Consider the following 21,584-nt stretch of genomic DNA (forward strand, 5'->3'; position numbering starts at 1 on the left):
CCTCTAAAATCCACGTATTCCACAAATATTTCAAGGCAAGCAGTTGTCATGACACCAAGAACAAACTTTTTTGATTCGTTGGTTTGCCAGTCATAGTACTGTAGATATAGTACAGTATTGTGACAGTACAGTATGGTCAATTGACCATGTCTGATCAGTGGTACAGTGGTTAGTGTTGTTGACTAACAACCTGGGTTCAATTCTTGGGCAATGCAAGATGCTATTGTAAGTCACTTTGGATGAAAGTGTGTGTTGTAATTGCATGTTTTGGTCACTTTGTCTTACATGACTTAGTAATGTTGTGGGTACAGACAGACTGGTGAACACCCTGAGTCTTAGAAAAATATAAAAACAACAGGAGAGTCAGTATTCTTTATCTACTGTATGAGAATATGATGTGAAAATAAGCTTGCTGTGACTTTTATGAATGCCCTTTTGACTAAGTTTAATGGGCTGTAATGTGATGTTTTCTGTCTCAGTGTTTGAAGTTGGTGTTTTTCATGGACCAGTGACCAATGGGCAGTTTTCCCAGTGTAAGTTGGACATAAACACATGCAGCTATCAGAGTAGACACACACACACAACATGCGCACACACACAGGGATACACTCACATGTATAGAATCATGAATCATAGTAGCAAACCCACATACAAATTCAAACCTACATTCATGTAAACATGTATAACATCTCACACAGCAACACAGCAACAAACACACACACACACACACACACACACACACACACACACACACACACACACACACACACACAGGGACACACTCACATGCATATAATCATGATTATAGTAGCAAACCCACATACAAATTCAAACCTACATTCATGTAAACATTTTTACCCTCAGTATCACTCATATATAAAAATAACTTCATTTGCACACATTCGTACAGACACATGCGTACACAAACACACACACACACAAATGTAGGCAAACATCCATGCAAACATGTACAGAATCAAACAGGACAACACCAACAAACAGGCACACACACATACAAAATTAAACAGAGGGCCTGAACCCCCTTTGAGCAAGCACAATGGCGACAGGGGCACGGAAAAACTCCCTGTTAATTAGGAAGAAACCTTAAGCAGAACCACAGCACATAAGGGGGGGCCCATCTGCTTGGAGCCGGCCGGGTAGAGATAGAAGGGGGAGGGGGGCTTGTGACAGAAGGGGAGGGAGGAGAAGGGGAGGGGAAACATTCAGAATCATGGCAGATGAAATCAAACATGTATTAGGATGAGCATGCTAGCATACAAGTGGTAAATGCACATAATACATACAAACATAGCATGGTACATACAATACATAATACATACACAATTATTAGAGGATAAGGTGGGGAGAGAGCATTCAAGTATTGAAGGACAGCATAGTGGGTATACAATGTGCTCGTAAGGTTACTATTACAAGGGTAAGTAGAGTAAGTAAGTAATAGATCACAATACTAACAATATTCATAATACCAGAAATGACCAAACAACATAAATATCACAAATAAATCACAAACAGCAGAAATGGCTCCAACAGCATAGGTGAGAATGGATGGAGCCAGTTAGGTTTTTTTGAGTTTCAAAATGGCCAGTCCAGCACCCGTCTTGAAGGCAGCATATGTTGCTCCAAAATCTCTATGTACTTTTCGGCATAAATGGTGCCATCACAGAAGTGTAAGTTATCTTTGCCAAGGGCACTGACACAACCCCATACCATGACAGACCCTGGTTTTTGTTGCTGGTAACAGTCTGGATCGTCATTTTCTTCTTTGGTCCGGAGCACACGCCGTCCATTTCTTCCAAAAAAGACCTGAAATACTGATTCGTCTGACCACAATACCGTTTCCACTGTGTGATGGTCCATCCAAGATGCCTCCGAGCCCAGAGAAGTCAACGGTTCTGAACACGGTTAACATAAGGCTTCCTTTTGGCACAGTGAAGTTTAAACTGGCATTTGTGGATGTATCTACGTATTGTAGTGCTTGACAAAGGTTTGCCAAAGTAATCCTGAGTCCATGTGGTTATTTCACTTATAGATGAATGGATGAATGACGGTTCTTGATGCAGTGCTGTCTGAGGGGTCAGAGATCATGGTTATTGAGCTTAGGCTTACGCACTTGTCCTTTACGCACTGAAATTCCTCCAGATTACTTGAATCTTTTAATTATGTAATGCACCGTGGAGGTAAAAATATCCAAATCCCTTCCTATCTTTCTTTGAGAAACATTGTTTTTAAACATTTCAATTATTTGCTCACGCATTTGTTGGCAAACTGGCGATCCTCTGCCCATCTTTGCTCCTAAAGGACTAGGCCTTTCCTTGATGCTGCTTTTGTACCAAATCATATGGCCTGTCGACATCACTTGCTTCAAATCACATCATTATTTAATTATTCAACCTCATTATCACCCCTAAATTGCCCCTATCCCAACTTTTTTGGGAACGTGTTGCAGGCATGGATGTACAGTATATTTACAAATCAAATGAAGTTGACCAGACAAAACATGAAATATCTTGTGTTCATTCTGTCTGCAATGAAATACAAGTCACAGTAAATTTATATTCACTGCTTTCTTTTTTTATTTGCATTTTCCATACCGTCCCAACTTTTTCTGATTTGGGGTTGTATATATATATATGCGTGTGTGTGTGTGTGTGTGTGCACATGCCTGTGTTACATATGTACACAACTGAGTGTATATAGATATACACTCAGTTGTCAGTTTATTAAGTACACCTAGTGAAAACTAATGCAGTCCACTACCATGGTCCTGCAATAAATTCCTCTTCATGATTGATATAATGGTCAGTTTATGTTGAGACATGTCGATTCAACTGTATGATCATTTTGGAGGCTGTAGTTTGTGGTGTTAAACTGTTTTGAATTAAACATGAAGGTGTTTGTGTTACTTGGCCTAGCTTTGATGACTGAAATGGTTTGGTCAAAACAAAAGAAATAGGTGTCAGTACAACGCAATACAATTCAACACCACAAACTGCAGCCTCCAAAATAAACACACAGCTGAATCAGCAGGTCTTTAAATTAGTTTAAACAAACAATGAATATTATGACCTTAATGAAGCTAAGACTTATTTTAGCTGTGTTATATTAGTTTTGTATCAGTGTTCCTAATAAACTCAGTGTAAAAAGGTGAAAAAGGCCTCTCCTTTTCACCTGCTCGATCTCCCCATACTCAAGGACTGGTTAAGAACTGCCTTGCCACATGCTCAGAAGACTTTGCACCCTGACACACACACACACACACACACACAGCCACCACCATGTCATTTCAGGGGTGTTTAATTAGTAATACATAGTGTCTGTGTTTTTGATGATTTCTGTGGGGATTGTGTCCTGTTAAAATCAGTACTGAAGGTTAATGAAGAATATGGGTCATTGTCAGTGTTGTGCATGAACGCGTTCAAAAGAACGCGTTCATTGAACACGTTCATTTTTATGAGAACGATGACCTGAACGCAACTTCATGACAAATAATGAATTTGAACGGTGAACACGTTCATATTATCTGAGGTCTAGCTAAAACATTACAGAATATTTTCCTTCTACTGAGGAAAGACGCTGTCTAAATCGAATGCTTGTACCATGTCGTTGCTCAGTAGGCTACCTGTTAAAAAGGCCATAGTAATTATTTGTTAAATTGCCCAGACAGACCATGTTTCGGTAAATGACCATATTTGGTAATTGCGTTGGTCATGTGACTCCACGTCTCATAGTGCAATGTTTTGATATCGCTTCACGGCATTTTTAGATGGAGTAGCAGTTAACTTCGGCCATGTTTTCACATAATTGAACGTTCCACTTTGTTGAAGTTGTGTGCGTCAATGTATACGTGAGTTTGACTTTGTAGCCTACCTTGTCATTATGTGTTTGTTATAGTTTTATGGAGTTAGATTTGTTTCACAATTCACAAACAAACGAAACGCGATTCAAACAAACGAAACGCGATTCACAAATGTATTTCATGATTCACAAATAAATGACCCCATGACATTTGTTTGCAACCTGACGAACACGAGTTACAAATCCCTGCATTCGTCTGTGTGGATTTTTGGAACTTTCCTAACGCGTTTAGATTCACAAATGCATTTTTTCTGTGCAGCCTATCAGATCTCTTCCAATTTTAGCCAATCACATTATTGTGTCTATGTGGACTACAAACCACCCGTCATAGTTATGGACATTGTCCGAGATCACGAGCAATGGCATCTGTTAGCTGCCCACTAAATGTTAGCGAAATATAGCTTGTTAATTTTATTAAACCGATTATCATACATGGTTGAATATTCTTGAGAATGGCAGGATCCATGTTTAGTCATTTTAAGTGTTTCCTAGGCTAACGTTTATCAAGCTAGGCCTGGCTAACATGGATATAGCTACGCTCGCTGCATATGTTTGCTCTCTAGCCACATTTTACATGGTTAAATTGTGTGGCATGTCAAACTAATAAAATTGTGTGGCAGTAGCTTGGTAGTTAAGCATTGGTAGCTAGAAATTAGTCATTTCATGCCCAATGTAAATTATAGCAGACATCTGAATGCTGGGATGGTCCATTCATTCGAATTTAGGCTAATATTCCGTAGAATTCTGAAGCACCTTATGTGTGTCTGTGCACTGTGTATGTATTACCTTCTCATAGCCTGTCTCACCCTAGTATTGGCGGTATTGGCGGCATTAGGTATGGTAGGGGCCATAGTTACAGCCCTAACTTTGCTCTGCTGGCTCGGCTCTCTGGCATTGGGGAAATATTCCTAGCTAGGGCTTGCACAAGAACATGCGCTGCTGCCTCCACTTGACTTGACAGCCCCTGCTTTGAAAAAAAAAATCGCTTTAATGATCTGTTCACTAAAGTCCCATGTAAGATGTTACCTGGCTAGAGAGCAAACTAATTCAGCAAGCGTAGCTCAATCCAAATACGAGTGTTACAGGGTTTACCTATGCTAACTTTCGAGTGGTCTTTCATTTAGTGTACATGCCCTTGTTGATCTGAGATTAAGCCAGTAGCATGTCATTGCTGAAGAGGTTAAATTATTACCTTTAGTTCCCTGTATAATTCATTATTTAAATGGTACTACAGGGCTGTGTATTAATGTATATTTTCTGTTTGTACTTTACTTACACACAAACACACACACACACACACACACACACATACAAACATACACCCACCTACAATTTATCCCATTCATTGTTGTTAATGCAATACAAAGAGTGAAGAATCAAACTGAATATCTAAGTCTCCATTCTTTTCCATTCTAATCGGATGACCCTCAGTACACATTTTCCGAACGCCCTCTATAACAGTAGGCCTACCCGTATAATTTCTGCGATACCTAAACCAACTAACTCGACTTCGCCCTACATTACCCATGAATCATCGCACACACATGTATATCAAACAAGCAACGTATTTCAAGGCAACAGCACTAAAAATGGCAAGTGAAAGCGAAAACAGAGACGCAGACTCAGCGAGTACATCCGATCCACCTTATTATTATGTGCGGGATTTTTACACACTGTCTGATAAAGTTTCCGACAATAAAAATCTCAACTTTCTGTGCAAATTTTGTCCTCCTGAAAAATTTGCAATAATTAAAAAAAAAATGAAAATGAACTGAACTATGAACTAGTTCAGAATTTAAATGGTGAACTATGAACGTGAATGATTCATGTTTACTTGTATGAACTGAACTTTGAACTAGTTCATGAGAGGTGTGAACGTGCACAACACTGGTCATTGTACTGTCAGGTGCAGGTCTGGAGAACACTGTAAACCCTCCAAGCTGTTCTACTGTACTTTAATGCTCTCAACCCACCATCTGTTTTGTATGTATCATGTTTATACCATGTTATGTGTGTATGCATTGTGTACATTTACCACATGTATCCTGATATGTGTATGATTGATTAATCTGCAGTCTCTACCCAGCCGGCTCCAAGCAGATTGTAAAATGTATTGTTTTGGCGCTATATAAATCAAATTGAAATGAATTGAAGTTTCAACTGCTTTAAGATGGGGGTATTAGCACGCACCCCTCTCGGTAATGGATCAGCCCTAGGACTGAAATAACATATATCAATGACGATGTTTGGACAAACACGCCCAACCAACAAGGAAGTCGTTTCCAAGTTATGCATCGATTTCAGGCGAAACGAAACTACGTGAAAATCTGTGAAGCGTTACACACAGCACACACGGAGAATGGCAGAAGCGGCTTTAAGTAACCACGAACTTTTTACATGTCCGATTTGTTTGGATCTTCTTAGGGATCCAGTTACTATTCTTTGTGGACACACTTACTGCATGGACTGCATTAAGGGATGCTGGGATCTTGAAGATCGGAAGGGAGTCTACAGCTGCCCCCAGTGCAGACAGACGTTCACCCCAAGACCCGTTTTAAACAAAAATATTTTTTTTGCTGAACTTGTGGAACAGATGAAGAAGAACAGGATCCAAGCTGCTGCTCCTGTTCCATGTACTGCTGGACCTGGAGATGTGGAGTGTGACGTCTGCACTGGGAGAAAAGTCAAAGCTGTGAAGTCCTGTCTGGAATGTCTGGTGTCATACTGTGAAACTCACTACAAAGTTCACAATGACATACACCCTGGGCGAAAACACAAGGTGGTTGATGCCACAGACCAGCTACAGGAGAGGATCTGCACCCAACATGAGAAGCCTCTGGAGATATTTTGTCGTACGGACCAAAGTTGTGTTTGTTTGCTCTGTCTGGTGGATGAACACAAAGGCCATGACACTGTGTCAGCCTCTGCAGGGAGGAGAGAGAAACAGGTAAGGACAGGAGTTCTCTTGGTGATAGATTGTACTTGTGTGGTAAGACATGGCTGTTGGGTTTCCAACTGGAATGAAAGACAGGCTATAGACTCATCCTCTTTAGGTCCATGATAGAGTGAGGCAGACAGAGAAGAACAATGTAATCTCCTGTTACATATGAACTGTACCTAAATGATATAACATAAAAAGCCTAAATTACCATTTAATGTGTTATGGGCATTATGTGAAACTCTTATTTTACAGTATTTTATGTTAAGATGGGCACATCATGGTTTCTGCCTGCAATATTGCAGCACAGTCCTCTCAGATGAACCCAGTAATTAGGGTGCTGAAATGGCATTTTGTAGGGTTGGTTGAGACTATGACTGAATGACATTATGTTGTACATTTTTATCAACTCCATGATATCAATTAGAAATAAGATTAAATAAAGATTGACTGCATGTAAGGTCAGTAAATCAGTCTTCTTCCTGGTTCTCTCTTTCGCTCCACAAAGACAAGACTCATTTTGTGTTTTTCTCAAGCCTTGTAATGAAACAGCGTCTCACCAATAGGCTATTCAGCAACACTACAGATCACCTCTCAGTCAGGGTCAGTAGCTTAAAGAGCTTGTTCTTTCAGGAATCAGACAATGATAATATTATGACGCCACCATAACTGTTTGTTTTCGATGTGATGTATTCCTTCAACATAGACACACTTGGGGGAGACTCAGAGTAAAATCCAGCAGAGAATCCAGGAGAAAGAGAAGGAGCTGCAGGAGCTGAGGAAGGCTGTGGAGACTCTCAAGGTGAGTACTGACCAGAAGAGAGGACAACAGCTGGCTGCTGGAGGAGCCATTTCAGGCTCAATCAGGGCTCTCTCCTCCAGTCAGCCAGACAGGAGTCTGTAATGCTGAGCCACTTTCCAGCTCCTCTGAGCCACACTATGGGGACCATGCTGTGTGGAGGTGCTTAGTGAGTGGGCTGCTTTAGATGGATCCCTCCTCTTTGTGTGTCTCCTAACAGAGCTCTGCACAGACAGCAGTGGAGGACAGTGAGAGGATCTTTACTGAGATGATCCGCTCCATTGAGAGAAGGAGCTCTGAGGTGAAAGAGCTGATCAGAGCTCAGGAGAAGGCTGAGGTGAGTCGGGCTGAAGGACTCCTGAAGCGACTGGAGCAGGAGATTGCTGAGCTGAAGAGGAGAGATGCTGATCTGGAGCACCTTTCACACACAGAGGATCACATCCATTTCCTCAAGGTAACTGTGGACGGTGGATTGTGAATGCATAGAATGTTTGAGGGCACTGATTTATGTTGAATATATTCCTAGGTGGAAATTCAAATTCAATTTAGATATTGTTTAATTTCCTCCAAGTATCTATTTCCATATTATTTTTCTTCTTATTCTAACACAGTCCACAGCATTTGAACAGATACCTTACCCCAGACCTGGGCAGACCTGGGCAAAGTGTGGCTGTCCCTGACCGGCCCGCGGAGGTCAATGGTAAATTAGGAATCAAACGTAAATACCTGTACTTATTATACGGCTCTTCAGAATGTTCCAAAAAGTTCCGTTGATTTGAATGGGCCATCCCAACGTTCGCAGGTCTGTAATTTCTTTATATTCACTGCTGTGAAAAATGTATGACTGCTGTCATTGGCAACGGGTTTTGTGCTTCTAATTCACATCTTTCATATCATTCCGCAAGTAGTCCGGTCATTTAAGCTATCTGAAAGTCATTGAAACTTGAAGTCAGAAGGTGGGTTGCTTGGCATTTGCGTGAAGAACTAAACGGCAACAAAATCATTAAAAAGAGGTATTTTGGAGGAATGTCTTCTATTGTTTTGGCAACTAACCGTATAATAAGCAGGATATTTTTTTCCGTAAAGTATTTATTTATTTCCGTAGGCCTACATTCGTGCGTGTGCGTGTGGGTGTGCCTGCTAGCATATGCGCTGATAAAAATTGATATTACTATTAATTTGTATGTGTCGTGTAACGTCTATATGGGTTGGATGAAAATGACGTAAAGTGATATGCGAAAATGACGTGTGTAAAGTGATATACTGTGTGCTGCGTGTTTTATCAATGATTAACAATGATTGGGGGCTAATGCAATGCTTGCACGGTAATTGATCATGGATACCTGTGGGTGAAGGGGAAAGCGTGCAGGCATTACGGAGCATTCACACGCTTCCGTTGGAATGCGTTGCGCCAACGGATGGCGGAGGAGGAGTCTGGCGCATGGGGTTCTGTTGATACCAGAGACGTTATAGTGAGATTGACAGGTCAACAAACCAATCACGCCACTAGCAAGCTGCTTACCTTGTAAGCAGTAGCATGCTAACATTAGGTAGGGTGCTCACACACCTCGCAAATCCTATCAGACGTATTTTTCAGTTACAATAAAGGGGTTTTTACATTGTACAGTGTCTATTTCTCGGTAACTTTAAAAAAATCTAAGCAAAAAAAAGTCAAACAAACAACTTTTAGGTACAAATACGACCATTTACGGAGTTTGGTCGCCATCTTTTTTTTTGAGCTTGACGCTTTTAACACGTGAGCATATACGGGATCTGATTGGCTAGCGCCTGTGCTGTCAGTTATGCATGAAAGGCAATTTGATTGGCTGACGCATGCATTGCCTCACGAAAAGTTGAACATTCTTCAACTCTTGCTGCAAGCAAAGCATGAAACGCAACGCACGGGAACCCAACGGAGCCATAATTCAGTTCGGCAAAGGATGACGTCACCCCATTCAAAGTGAATGGAGATCCGTCAACCCTGACGGATCAACGCATTCCAACGGAAGCGTGTGAATGCTCTGTCAGTCATTTAATTGATTGTCTCCACCTGGCGAGCGCTACTTGAGGTGGGGATGCGTTCATGCCAGGGAGGACTCGGTGCACGGAAAGGAGACGGGATACGGAAGACGGGAGGCAGAAGGCCACTGACGTCCTCTGCGTGGTGGCTGCCAGAGCGTGTGGGATTATTGATTTTATTATTCTGGTCGGCTCGGAGAGGCCGGCCAGTGGACTGTTTACCTTGCATGTTTGTCTGTCTTGTCTGTTGGGCATCACGGACCCGGCTGCAACGTAGCACTGAACAGGAGAACAGTGGGTGAGCTGACGAGGCGTAGTGATGCAGTGTGACCTGAGTGGTGTGGTTTTAGACACTGGAGTGCAAACTTTTTTACTGTCATTTAAATTAGTGTATTGCTGTGTGTGTGATGAATTTGGTGTGGGCTTGTGTATGCCTTATATTTATTCACCTGAGTTTCCTATTTATTACCTGAGATCTATTTTTGTAGTAACTTATTTACCTGCTGTCTGTGTCTGTCTCCTCCCCATCCATGGGGCTCTGTTAGTGCCAGTAGACCTATAGCGGTGGGTGCTGTGATTGCCGGTTTTATGAGCTGTGAATTATTTATAATAAAAAGTTGATTGTTGCCAAGCTTCTTGTGTTTTGTGAGCCTGGGGGAGTACGCCGACCTGTAACTTTTCGGGCCGTGACATATGCTTAATATTAATAATAATAATTCATTTTATTTGTAACGCACTCTTCATTCAGAAGAACCTCAGAGTGTCATGATAATACTTATACTATTGCATTGCAAGCTTGCTCTCGTGTGTGTGTGTGTGTGCCATGTGTATTGGTCGTCTGGGCACACCTTTAATACTCCAAAAATATCTATTATCTAAAAAAGGTTTTGGAATTCATCACTCAAAACATTTGAGCATGATGAAGACATTTTCATTCTTCAGAAAACTGCACAAAATAATTATGGTAATTGTTAGGACAGGTTAAGTCACATGGTAGGAAAAATACTTACTGAAAGGTGGGGCTTGAGTGATGTCACTACCTGTGGTTAATTGATAAAAGCACATCTGCCTCATCATGGCTCACAGTTTGTTTGGAGGCACTTGAGGTGCACAGGTGCCTGCCACTCTGCCCCGTTGGTCAGGCCACTCACCTACACACTCTTTCACACACACACACACACACTCAAACACACATCCGCACAAGGTAAGATCCCACTATCATGAATTTATAACATGTAGGGATAGTGTGTAGTACGTAGGTGAGGCTTTGCTTTAGTTTACGTTGTGAGGAGGGACACGGCTAACATCAGACTAACCCCTAGACAATGCATCTTAGGTGCCAAGACTGTTGTTCGTAACCCATCATTTGAAAGTCACATCCAGATGCTGCACACACACATCTAAGGACGATATCCAGGTTAGGCTTAGGCTGCACCCAGATACTCATAACGATTTAGTTCACATCTAAATCTCAAACATACAGGATAATAACTAACTTAAAAGACTTGTGTGCACTGTAATGGTTGAATTTGTTAGTTACAGTTAACAAAAACGTTTCCAGATCAACTGTATCAAAATTTAAACTTGCACCTTACTTATACGTGGATGTTTTATTTTGAGAATGTAGCTATTCTCTTCCTCCTCTCTCTCATTCTCTCTATCTCTGTGTTTCTTTATTAAGACTTTCAAGTCAGTCAGTGAGACACCTGAGGCTAAAGACTTATCCTGCATCTACGTGAAACAAGGCATCTCTTTTGAGGCTGTGAAGAAATCTGTCTCCTCACTAAAGGGGCAGCTGGAGAATTTCTGCAAGGAGGAAGTCATGAAGATATCTGCATCAGGTTAATCACATTACTCATATGTTTACATGTTTACTATACTTTCCCTCTGGATTTTACTGATAAGCTAAATGTGATGGTGAACTTCCTGTATTTCTCAATGTCACATATTTGTAACATATCCTTTGTATGTCGGTGAAGCTGAGATACTCTGCAGGTGTTTCCATGTTTACTTGTCTTTAAGGTTGAAGACGCTGGAGACTCATAATGTCCCTCAACAAGAGAACACAAATGAACTGCCATCATAAAAACAGAAGGTTGATGCAATGTTGACATTTACACCAGTCAGTGTTGTTTCTAATATGATTCTTTCTCTCTCAATAGTGACTGAAGTCCAGGCTATTTTGCCTCCTGAACCTACAACCAGAGATGATTTCCTACAATGTGAGTTTGGCACACATACATTTTATACAGTTTACTTTATTCCAAATCACAAGTCAAGTTTCAGTAGCAATCACATTTTCAGAATGGTCCTACATGTTTAAGCAGTTCAACATTTCATTCTGGCTGTTACTGTTCATGAGTAGAGGAATGTGTTTGGCCTTTGTTTTGTGTCGCATAGGTGCATGGACAGTGTGGCTGGGGTGGTTGAACAGTGCGTATATGTACTGTAATGGATATGGTGATGAGGAACAATGGGCCTCATTCTCGAACATTTTCTGAAGTTTCTTCTAAAATGTTTCTTACGGGCTTCGGAAAAACAACGTAAGAAAAAGACCTCCGCCAAATTCATGAACGCTTGAAAATGTGTTCCTACGCAGCAGAAGTGTTCTGAGCTGTGCTCCCCCGGAAGAGTTTTCTTAAATTGAAAGCGCGTTCTCATGCACCTGGATTTGCATACATACAAGCCCCGCCAGCTCTTATAAGGGCACGCAACCCTACTGACGTGTCCTGTCGGAATCTACCGTGTCCACACGAAAGCAACTCGGAAGCGAGTCATGTCAAAGCGGAAAGCGAGCACAAGTAAACGCAGATCTAACTTAACCAGTACAGAGGTGGAGGTACTGTTGCAGTATGTAAATGTGTCCATTCTATTCCACTATGGCTATTTTAACGCGATTGAGTTCAGTGCTTATTTATTTATTCACTTACATTTGCAGTGTTCGTGTACATTTACATTTACATTTACATTTAGTCATTTAGCAGACGCTTTTGTCCAAAGCGACGTACAAGGGAGAGAACAGTCAAGCTACGGGCAATAGAAACCTAGTGTAACAATAAATACTACTTTACATAAGAAATAGAAAAACAAAATAGAAAATAAAAAAGTGCAGGAATGTAACTGCTGCAAGTTAAGCACTAGTCGAAATGCCAGTTAGGAAGGGAGGTGCTCTCTAAAGAGTTGGGTCTTCAAAAGCTTCTTAAAAGGTAGAGAGGGACGCCCCTGCTCTGGTAGTGCTAGGGAGTTCGTTCCACCAACGTGGAACTACAAATTAAAATAGTCTGGATTGCCGTACTTGTACAGACGGCAGTGCCAAACGACGCTCACTAGACAAGCGCAGCATTCCTTTTATTTATTTTATGACATCACGGTGCCTCGTAGAATCATGACTATACATTTGAAACGTAATTGTTAATGATACAAATATTCTTGTATTTATTATTATTAAAAAAAATGTTATCCGAGGATGTCTGTAGAATTGATGTGAACGCAATCACCAACGATTTCTCACAAATTCAGCCCTCAACACTTCTAACACGGAGCGGCCAAGTGGGGCATCTTGTGGTTTTTTGAGGAATAATCATTTGAGAAAACTCTGGCCGATCTACGACTGCTATTTCGCGTTCTGAAAGTCTTTTGAAGTTCAGAACAAATCCCAGATGAGAAAACTTTCATGAATGCCAAATGTGTTCCTAATTCCACCGGAAGTGGAGTTCAGAAGAAATTCCTTCATAAATTCTTTTCAACTGCGTTCGAGAATGAGGCCCAATGTTTTCACAGTCATCGATCACGCTATGAAAGAGAGAGAATTTGGTTAAAAAACATCAATGTATAGAGAGATAAATGTAGGTAAATAATGTAATTTAAACATTCATGCTTTTGAACGTTTGAAAAGAGACACACCTGAACACACACTCAGTCTCTTATATTTGCAAAGGACACACACTCTGTATTTCTCTCTCTCCCCCCCTCTCTCTCTCTGTCTCTTACACACACTCATCATCCATTCATACAAAGGACTCCCTTCAGACAAAGACACACACTGTCTTTCACACACACACTCTCTCTCTCTCTCTCTCTCTCTCTGTATTTCCCTCTTTCTTTCTCTCTCTGTCTCTCACATACACACCCATACAACCAATCACACCTACAGACTTTCACATACAAAGACACTGGAACACTTTCACACTACTTTCTATTTACAAAGGACTCATCTAACACAGAGGAATCAAATTAAACAAACCCAAATCTTTACACAAAGTCAACATCTTTCATTCATACAAAGGACTCCTTTCACACACACACACACACACACACACACACACACACACACACACACACACACACACACACACACACACACACACACACACAAACACACACTGTGGCAGCCCAGCCGTCAGCAAGACGCAACCCTTTTGTTTGACTAGATTGGCACTGATCAGCAACTAGTCAAACAATCTGCAGGTGAGCTTTCAATTAGGAAAAGCCCGACCTGCCTAGTCCCCAGAACACCTCCCCAGGGTCCTAAAGTCTGCCTTGTATAGGCCTGGTAAGGGAATTCACCCGTGTTTAAACTAAGTGGGACCCAAACGCAGCTTGGGGCACCACATACCCTCCCACTTAACTTCAGGCCCCTTCCTGGGGGTTAAAAGGAAGGTTTTAATTCAAGTCTTTAAACCTAAACACAAGTGTCACCTGAAAAAGCACATTCAGGGAAACACCATCATTTCAATTACAATTCAACATAAAGTGTCCATTTCCCCCTGACCACAGGGTCTTTATCCTTCTTAGCCGGTCTCAGACTTTTGGTACTTTCCGTGTCGGTTCTCAGTCCGTCTGTCCATCTTGTTCTGGCTTTGGGGTCTACCCTTCCCCCTTCCGGTTGTGAACTCTCTTCCTCTCTTTCTCCTTTTGAGCATTCAGTCTCTGTGCATCAGGTTGTAGCATGGCGGCCATTTTGTAGTGGGGCAGCCGAGCCCCCAGGGGAATGCCACATATCCCTCTCCTGCGACCTGACGTGCACAGCAGGATAAATGAGGCCAACAAGGCTTCACGGCAGGACAGGACATCTGGGTTTCCACAGCGCCATCCTGATCTGAGAATGACAGAGAAGTTACAAGGGTGGCAGTTTAGGAGCCATCTACTTACCCTGCCGTTTATCTCTTTCCCTCTGTTTCTCCGTCTTCTCCCATTGTGCACTGGAGACCACGCCAGTGTCTTCCCCGTCTTCTGTCGCCTCCCCAGTTGCCAACTCCTGACTATTTTTTAAATGCACCTTTGCTTCCAGCTTCTTCAGCTCCACATAAGTCACCTCAGGGAAGCAATTGCCCACCTCTGGCAGGGGGTAGAGTCCCTTCCTCTTGAGCACGGCGTGTTCAGGCACATCTTTGCCATCCGTCTCTGCCTTCTTCAGCGCACTGACTTCCTTCTCCAGTGTGATGCGCTCCTTCAGTTTCTGTCTCTCTGCTTCACCGTCTCAATCAGGTAGCTGTAGGGCTGCTGGGCCTGCTTGAGAAGCTGATTGGCTGCCTCCAGCTCTTTGGACATTTTGCAAGTCTGGGTGTTCTGCTTTTCCAGGTCTCTCCGTAGGTGTGTGTTCTGTTTCTCCAGCTGCAGGACCCTCCTAGCAAGGTGAACACTCTGCTTGAGTTGCCGTTTTTTGTCGGTGGTGGGCACATTAGCGTCGTAGCCGTTGGAGAAGAGCACCCTCTCAGCCTCCTTCTCGCTGGCCATCTCTGCAGCTTGCATGGTGACGTCGTCCAGCTCCTGCCCAGCCTCTCGTAGGTCTCCAGTTTGACCTGCTGCTCGCTGACCTGAGCCTGGAGCTCCACCACACGCTTCTCTGATGACAACTGCAGCTCATAAAACTCCTTAGTCAGAACCTCGAGTTTCTTCTGGTGTTTCTCACACTCCATCTGACACAGGCTGATCTCCTCCTGCACCATCTGAGCGCGCTCAGACTCAAAGGTCTTCAGCTTCAGCTGGCTCGACAGCTCTGCCACGCGACTGTCTGATCCCACCTGGAGCTGCCTCAGCTGGTCGTGTTCGGCCTGCATCTTCTTCTCAGCGTTCACAGCCCTCTCCTTCTCCAGCACAGCACTGTCCCTCATCTCACGCAAACTCCGGTTCTCCGGTCATACATCTCCTTAGAGGCGCGCTGCAGACTCTCCATCTCCTGGTCGGTCTTCAGGCGGATGTGCTCCAGCTCATCCCGCAGCTTACTCTCATACTCAGTCTTATAGTGGTCTCCGGAGGTGAGGTATATGTCGTAGTCCTCTTCGCGTGCTCACTTGGCATCCTCCAGCTACGAGTGCAGGCGGTCCTCGGCGTGGGCACAGCGCACGTTCAGCTCCATGTTCGACATCATTAACGACATCATCATCATCGTCATCGATGAACTCACCCAGGAACACACGCTCATTGGTCCTGGCCATCTTTGGTAGAGCCTCCCAGGCCTGGACCGTGTTAGCCGCTCCATGCGGTTGGTAACCTGCTTCAAGCTGCATTTCTTCGTTCATGGCAGGTAGCATTTAAGTTACCTTTGGTCCCCTTGGCCCCCTGGGTCAGCTTCTCCACGACCTCCTCTAGGTCCTCATCAGACGAATCGGGCCGATGCCTGTCTGCAGAGCTCCAGCTGGGCTCCCTGCAGTGTCCGCTGCCCCTGCAAGATGGTGGCCAACACCTCCTCCATCGCCGGATCCATAGTCCACATCTTCTCTCTTAAGCTGAGTCAGTTTGCCCGCATTCTCCACCATATGTGGCAGCCCAGCCCTCAGCAAGGCGCAACAAGGGAATTCCTCAAAGGCAGGTTCTTTATTAAGGCTTCAAACTTACAACAAAGGTAGTCAAAAACAGAAAATGGGGTGAACCCTCCGGCTTGCACCCAGTGCTACCGGCACCTTCCCCTCTGTCTCGCTCTCTCTCGTCAGTCCTTCTTACTGACTCTTTAAAGTAGCATAACGGAACAATTGCTAATCGCTAACTATATGCTAGTGGCTAAAACTAACAAAATCTCTTGAAATGTGCTGACTTTCACATTATGACAAACTAGTTAGTCAACAACTGTCCACACAGTCAAACATCAAGCAAGGGCAACACAAGACAAAGCAAGACGGCAAATAAGCTACTTACTAGTTCGGCAGACAGTAGAAACCGGGCGGTTTCAGGCAAACCTACATTTAGCAGTAATATGCCTAAGGACCCTGGTATGGCAGTGGCACGGAGGCGATTCTCCATATTAAAAGTCATTGTAGCGCCCCAATTTTTTTAAAGCTGTTATTTTAAGGTAAAACTGCATATCCTAACCCTAATCCTGATGTACAATTGCTGCATAATGCCACTTTAAAACCTTTTGTTTGACTAGATTGGCACTGATCAGCAACTAGTCAAACAATCTGCAGGTGAGCTTTCAATTAGGGAAAGCCAGACCTACCTAGTCCCTCGCCAGGGTCCTAAAGTCTGCTTTGTATAGGCCTGGCAAGGGAATTCACCCGTGTTTAAACTAAGTGGGACCCAAACGCAGCTTGGGGCACCACAGACACAGACACAGACACAGACACAGACACAGACACAGACACAGACACAGACACAGACACAGACACAGACACAGACACAGACACAGACACAGACACAGACACAGACACAGACACAGACACAGACACAGACACAGACACAGACACAGACACAGACACAGACACAGACACAGACACAGACACAGACACAGACACAGACGAATACAGATATTCACACATGTACACCTGCACAGACATGTAGAGAATCATACACAAAAAAAACAAATCTCTCTTATATGTGAAACATTCTCTCACAGAAGAAATCACAGAAATAAATCTCAACCCCCACATGCAAGGAATCATATCGAATAACAACAACCACATACACACCTAACACATATAAATAATGTCCTGTCTTCTCCTCCATCAGACTCCAGTCACTTCACACTGGATCCAAACACAGGACACAGAAACCTCCATCTGTCTGAGGGGAACAGGAGGGTGCAATGTAGAAATGAGGTCCAGTCATATCATGATCATCCAGAGAGATTTGATGGGTGGTATCAAGTGCTGTGTAGAGAGGGTGTGTCTGGACGCTGCTACTGGGAGGTTGAGTGGAGTGGGGTGTGTGGGGTTTATATAGCAGTCTCATATAAAAGCATGAGCAGGAAAGGAGTGGATAATGGGTGTTTGTTTGGATGTAATGATCAGTCCTGGAGTCTGAGACTCTACAGTTCCATCTCCTTTTTCAAACACAATAATAAAGAGACTGAACTCCCTCTAGTGGCCAGCTCCAGAATAGGAGTGTATGTGGATCACAGGGCAGGAACTCTGGCCTTCTACAGCATCTCTGACACAATGACCCTCCTGCACAGAGTCCAGACCACATTCACTCACACACTCAACCCTGGGTTTAGGCTAGGTTCTAGATCATCAGTGAAGCTGTTGTGAATGAGATGTACAGATGCTGAATCCAGACTACATTCACCCAGCCTCTCTACCCTGGGTTTTGGGTTAGACATTAGATCACCAGTGAAGCTGTTGCGACTCTGGGGTGGATTACCTTGGTTTGTATTAGATTACCTTGGTTACATGTTTTCTTGATAGCTTACACACTATAACTGAGCCTTATAACTAAACATCCAAAACCATGATGCCATCTACCAGAAGACAAACTCATTTCCCAAAACTACAAAACACTGTCCCCCTGTTTTCACACATGATTCAGATTTGTTGAACTTTTTGTGCAAAACTCAAATCCCTTCATATATTACTGGCTGCATCATGTGCTCATTTAGTAAGTACTGGCATTTAATTTAATTAACTCAAGTCATCACAGCTCAAACCCAACTAACACAATTCTCCAGGTGGAAACACTAAGAGTCAAAAGAGATCACACACCAATCAGAACCTCAGGATAGGTAGATAAATGGGCCATGGGTCACCTCAATTGTTTTGGAACAATGGATCTACAAAGACCTCTCTTTGAGTACAAACTGTTTATTTTATTATATTTGTATTGGTTTATATTGGTAAATACATGCAAATAATTTATTCGACATTCTTTACAAATGAGTTGCATATTTTTGTAGGTTTCATTTTATTTTACTACAGTACATTGAGAAATTAAAACTTCTGAAAATGTCTCCATGTGTTGTGTCTTTATGTTGTGTTCATCATGTGAAGAGGTTGTTCTGGGTGGAAACCATAAGCTCCATCACTCATTGCAGTAAAAGGTTCTTACAGTAGCGCAGCCAAGCGATTAAAAAAACAATTGAATAAATGACATGCTTTGCGATTAATTGATCTAAATTAATTGCATACTGTATTTCAATTTGAGAAGCCTTTAAAAATCTCTCAGATTTGCCTTTGAGGTGAAGTGACAAAGTAAACAAGCCTGGGAAGAGTGATGTTCTCAACACAATAATGGCAAACAACAGGTACTTCAATGGACTTTATTTAATGAAGAACACATTTTCCTTATTCCTGATTAACCAATCTCATAGTTTGTCTAAAATTAGCAAGCTAACTAACTTGGGTATCGTTAGACTACACAAACAACTAAAGCACAGATCCAATCTTCCTAGCTTGTAAACTTATGTCACCAAAAATCCCACAACTTGCAATATTGTTTTATATGGTATAGTTGAGTAATAGTTTCAAGTTACAAGTATTTTACAAATTACCTTAGAGATTTGTGTGCAAGCTTTTTTTATACTTGTTTGTCATCGGGAAATGACAGATGGTAGAAAGACAGACAAGAGGGGACTTTTGAGTGCATTACAGGATTTGTGCGTGTGCATGTGTGAGTGTATGTGTGTGTATGTTTGTTTGTGTGTGTGTGTGTGTGTGTGTGTGTGTGTGTGTATGTATGTGTGTGTATTTGTGCGCAAACCTGAAAGTGGGGTAAAACTATTTAAGATGCCGCTGTCTCAGACAACAGGAAGAAGAGAATGTTAAATTTCAATGTCAGCTAGACATACAAACACACAAACACACACACACACACACACACACACACACACACACACACACACGGTTTCAGTATTGGTCCTTGAGTAGAAATACTTTCTTACTGTACTCAAGTATTATTTCTGAGTATCTGTACTTTACTTGACTGTTTTTTTATACATACTTTTTGCTTAATACTGCTCCACTACATTTTCCATACATTGATGTAACCTATCTAAGGAATAATGCACTGGGAGCAAGTCAGTTATAAGAAAATAACCGTTCGACAGGGGGATGCTACCGTTTACCCACCTGAAGTGCGGTTATTTTCCATAACTCACTTGCTCCCAGTGCATTATCCCGCTTATATCACAGCAAACTTGCCAAAGTAATTAATGCATATGCTGTAAATTATGTTTAATGTGAACTTATGTTATTCAAAATCATAACTTAATACAGTGCAGAACTAGGGTTAGAAACTAACCCTATATTGTTTGATCTTTTGTTGACCTTAATGAAATATCATTACTAATCTCAACAGGTATATTATACGTCTAAATCATAAGAAAGTTTATACTTTTACTTTTGGTACTTAAGTAGGATATACAGATCTGCTATAATCTACACAGAAAAGGAGAACATGAGCACATGTACAAAACAAATCAAGCTTTATTTATTTAATCGAACTCGCCCAAAAACAAGTCAGAAGCCTGCCAAGTAGCCTACGTCTTTCAACCAGTATATGGCGACATTAATAGCACTTTCTTAACAATGCATAGTATAGTTATCAATCTTCATTGCGATTATAGCACACTAAACATTGAAATCTGACATTACAAAAAGCAATCCAACGTCAGTTTGATTCAGTTATCATTAAACCAACTCACAGCACCGCAAATAAGCATTGCAGTTCACAAAGCTTTACAAAACTTAAATAGCTAACAAGAAGTGATGACGGCTATCAAAAACATCGGCGAGGTTATGCATTTAGTGACACACACGTACACTGTTCAAACCGTTGCAAGCGCAGTGAGTCTACTAACGAACTATCATTTCAGAACCATTGGGAGCAGACAGCACACACACACTTTGCCTTCTGAAAAACACAGATTTACACTGTTCAAACCTTTGCAAGCGCATTTTTTTTAAAGTGGCTCTTTATCTTTTTTCAACTGTCGTTTTGCATAAGTTGCTGCCGCTTCATCTTTATCGTTCTGTTGGTGCCTCTTTCGCTGAGTTTGTGCATTGTGTTTGGAACGTCAAATTGTGCTGATATAATTTTTTATATAAAAAATACATCGGTTGCTTGGTGCCCCTGGAGTCTTGGTGCCCCTGGGCAGTTGCCCAGTTGCCCATATGGTTAATCCGGCCATGCATGAGTGTGGTTTGAAGATGTGTCTTTTAAGGAGATAAAAGATATCAATGGATCCACAAGGCATGTCCAAGATTAGTCCTATCTCACAGCCTAACACACACACACACACACACACACACACACACACCTAACACATGTCCAAGAACAGTCCCTCTCCTGTCCCACAGCCTAACACATGTGGCCTAGATGTGGTGTAACCACCCAATCTGGGCCACATCAGGTCTGAGGTCTGCCTCAGATACAGCTGCCATCTGAAACGCTCTGGTGTAAGAAAGCAGAGAAACCTCCTTACTGACAGCAGACTTTAAAATATGGTGCCCTCTAGTGGCTGAAACAAGGACGTGCACCAAAGTATCAGCTCCTTGAGAATAAAGCTTCATGACCCCTTCATGAAATAAACCAGCACACAGTGGCTGTAAAATAAGCAGATAGCTTTATTAAAAGGTGCAGATTAATACCCTGATGTAGATACATGATTATAAATTATTGGAATATATTAAATGAACTGATCAGGTATACAAAAAGCCAAACAAATAAACACACATGGTTTAAAACTATATCAAATAATGTGTTTTACAAGGAAACCGATTATATAAAATACAAGTTTATCAA

General features: G+C 42.2%; 1 protein-coding gene across 2 annotated transcripts; it reads left to right on the forward strand.

Annotated features, from left to right (window-relative positions):
* Positions 1–5,812: 5,812 nt before the first annotated feature.
* LOC105911424 (tripartite motif-containing protein 16-like) lies at positions 5,813–18,792 on the forward strand. Of its 2 annotated transcripts, XM_042708291.1 has the most exons (7): positions 5,813–5,859; positions 6,301–6,823; positions 7,521–7,616; positions 7,834–8,067; positions 11,314–11,473; positions 11,795–11,854; positions 17,577–18,792. In XM_042708291.1, the coding sequence occupies exons 2-7, from the start codon at positions 6,338–6,340 to the stop codon at positions 18,095–18,097; spliced, it is 1,557 nt and encodes a 518-aa protein (XP_042564225.1). In that variant the 5' UTR covers positions 5,813–5,859; positions 6,301–6,337; the 3' UTR covers positions 18,098–18,792. The 2 variants fall into 2 exon arrangements, with proteins under 2 accessions (XP_042564225.1, XP_031426622.1); XM_031570762.2 differs by lacking the exon at positions 5,813–5,859 and having other exon boundaries at positions 5,867–6,823.
* Positions 18,793–21,584: the final 2,792 nt, after the last annotated feature.

Source organism: Clupea harengus, chromosome 7 (genome assembly GCF_900700415.2).
Source record: "Clupea harengus chromosome 7, Ch_v2.0.2, whole genome shotgun sequence".
In the NCBI taxonomy this organism is placed as follows: domain Eukaryota; kingdom Metazoa; phylum Chordata; class Actinopteri; order Clupeiformes; family Clupeidae; genus Clupea; species Clupea harengus.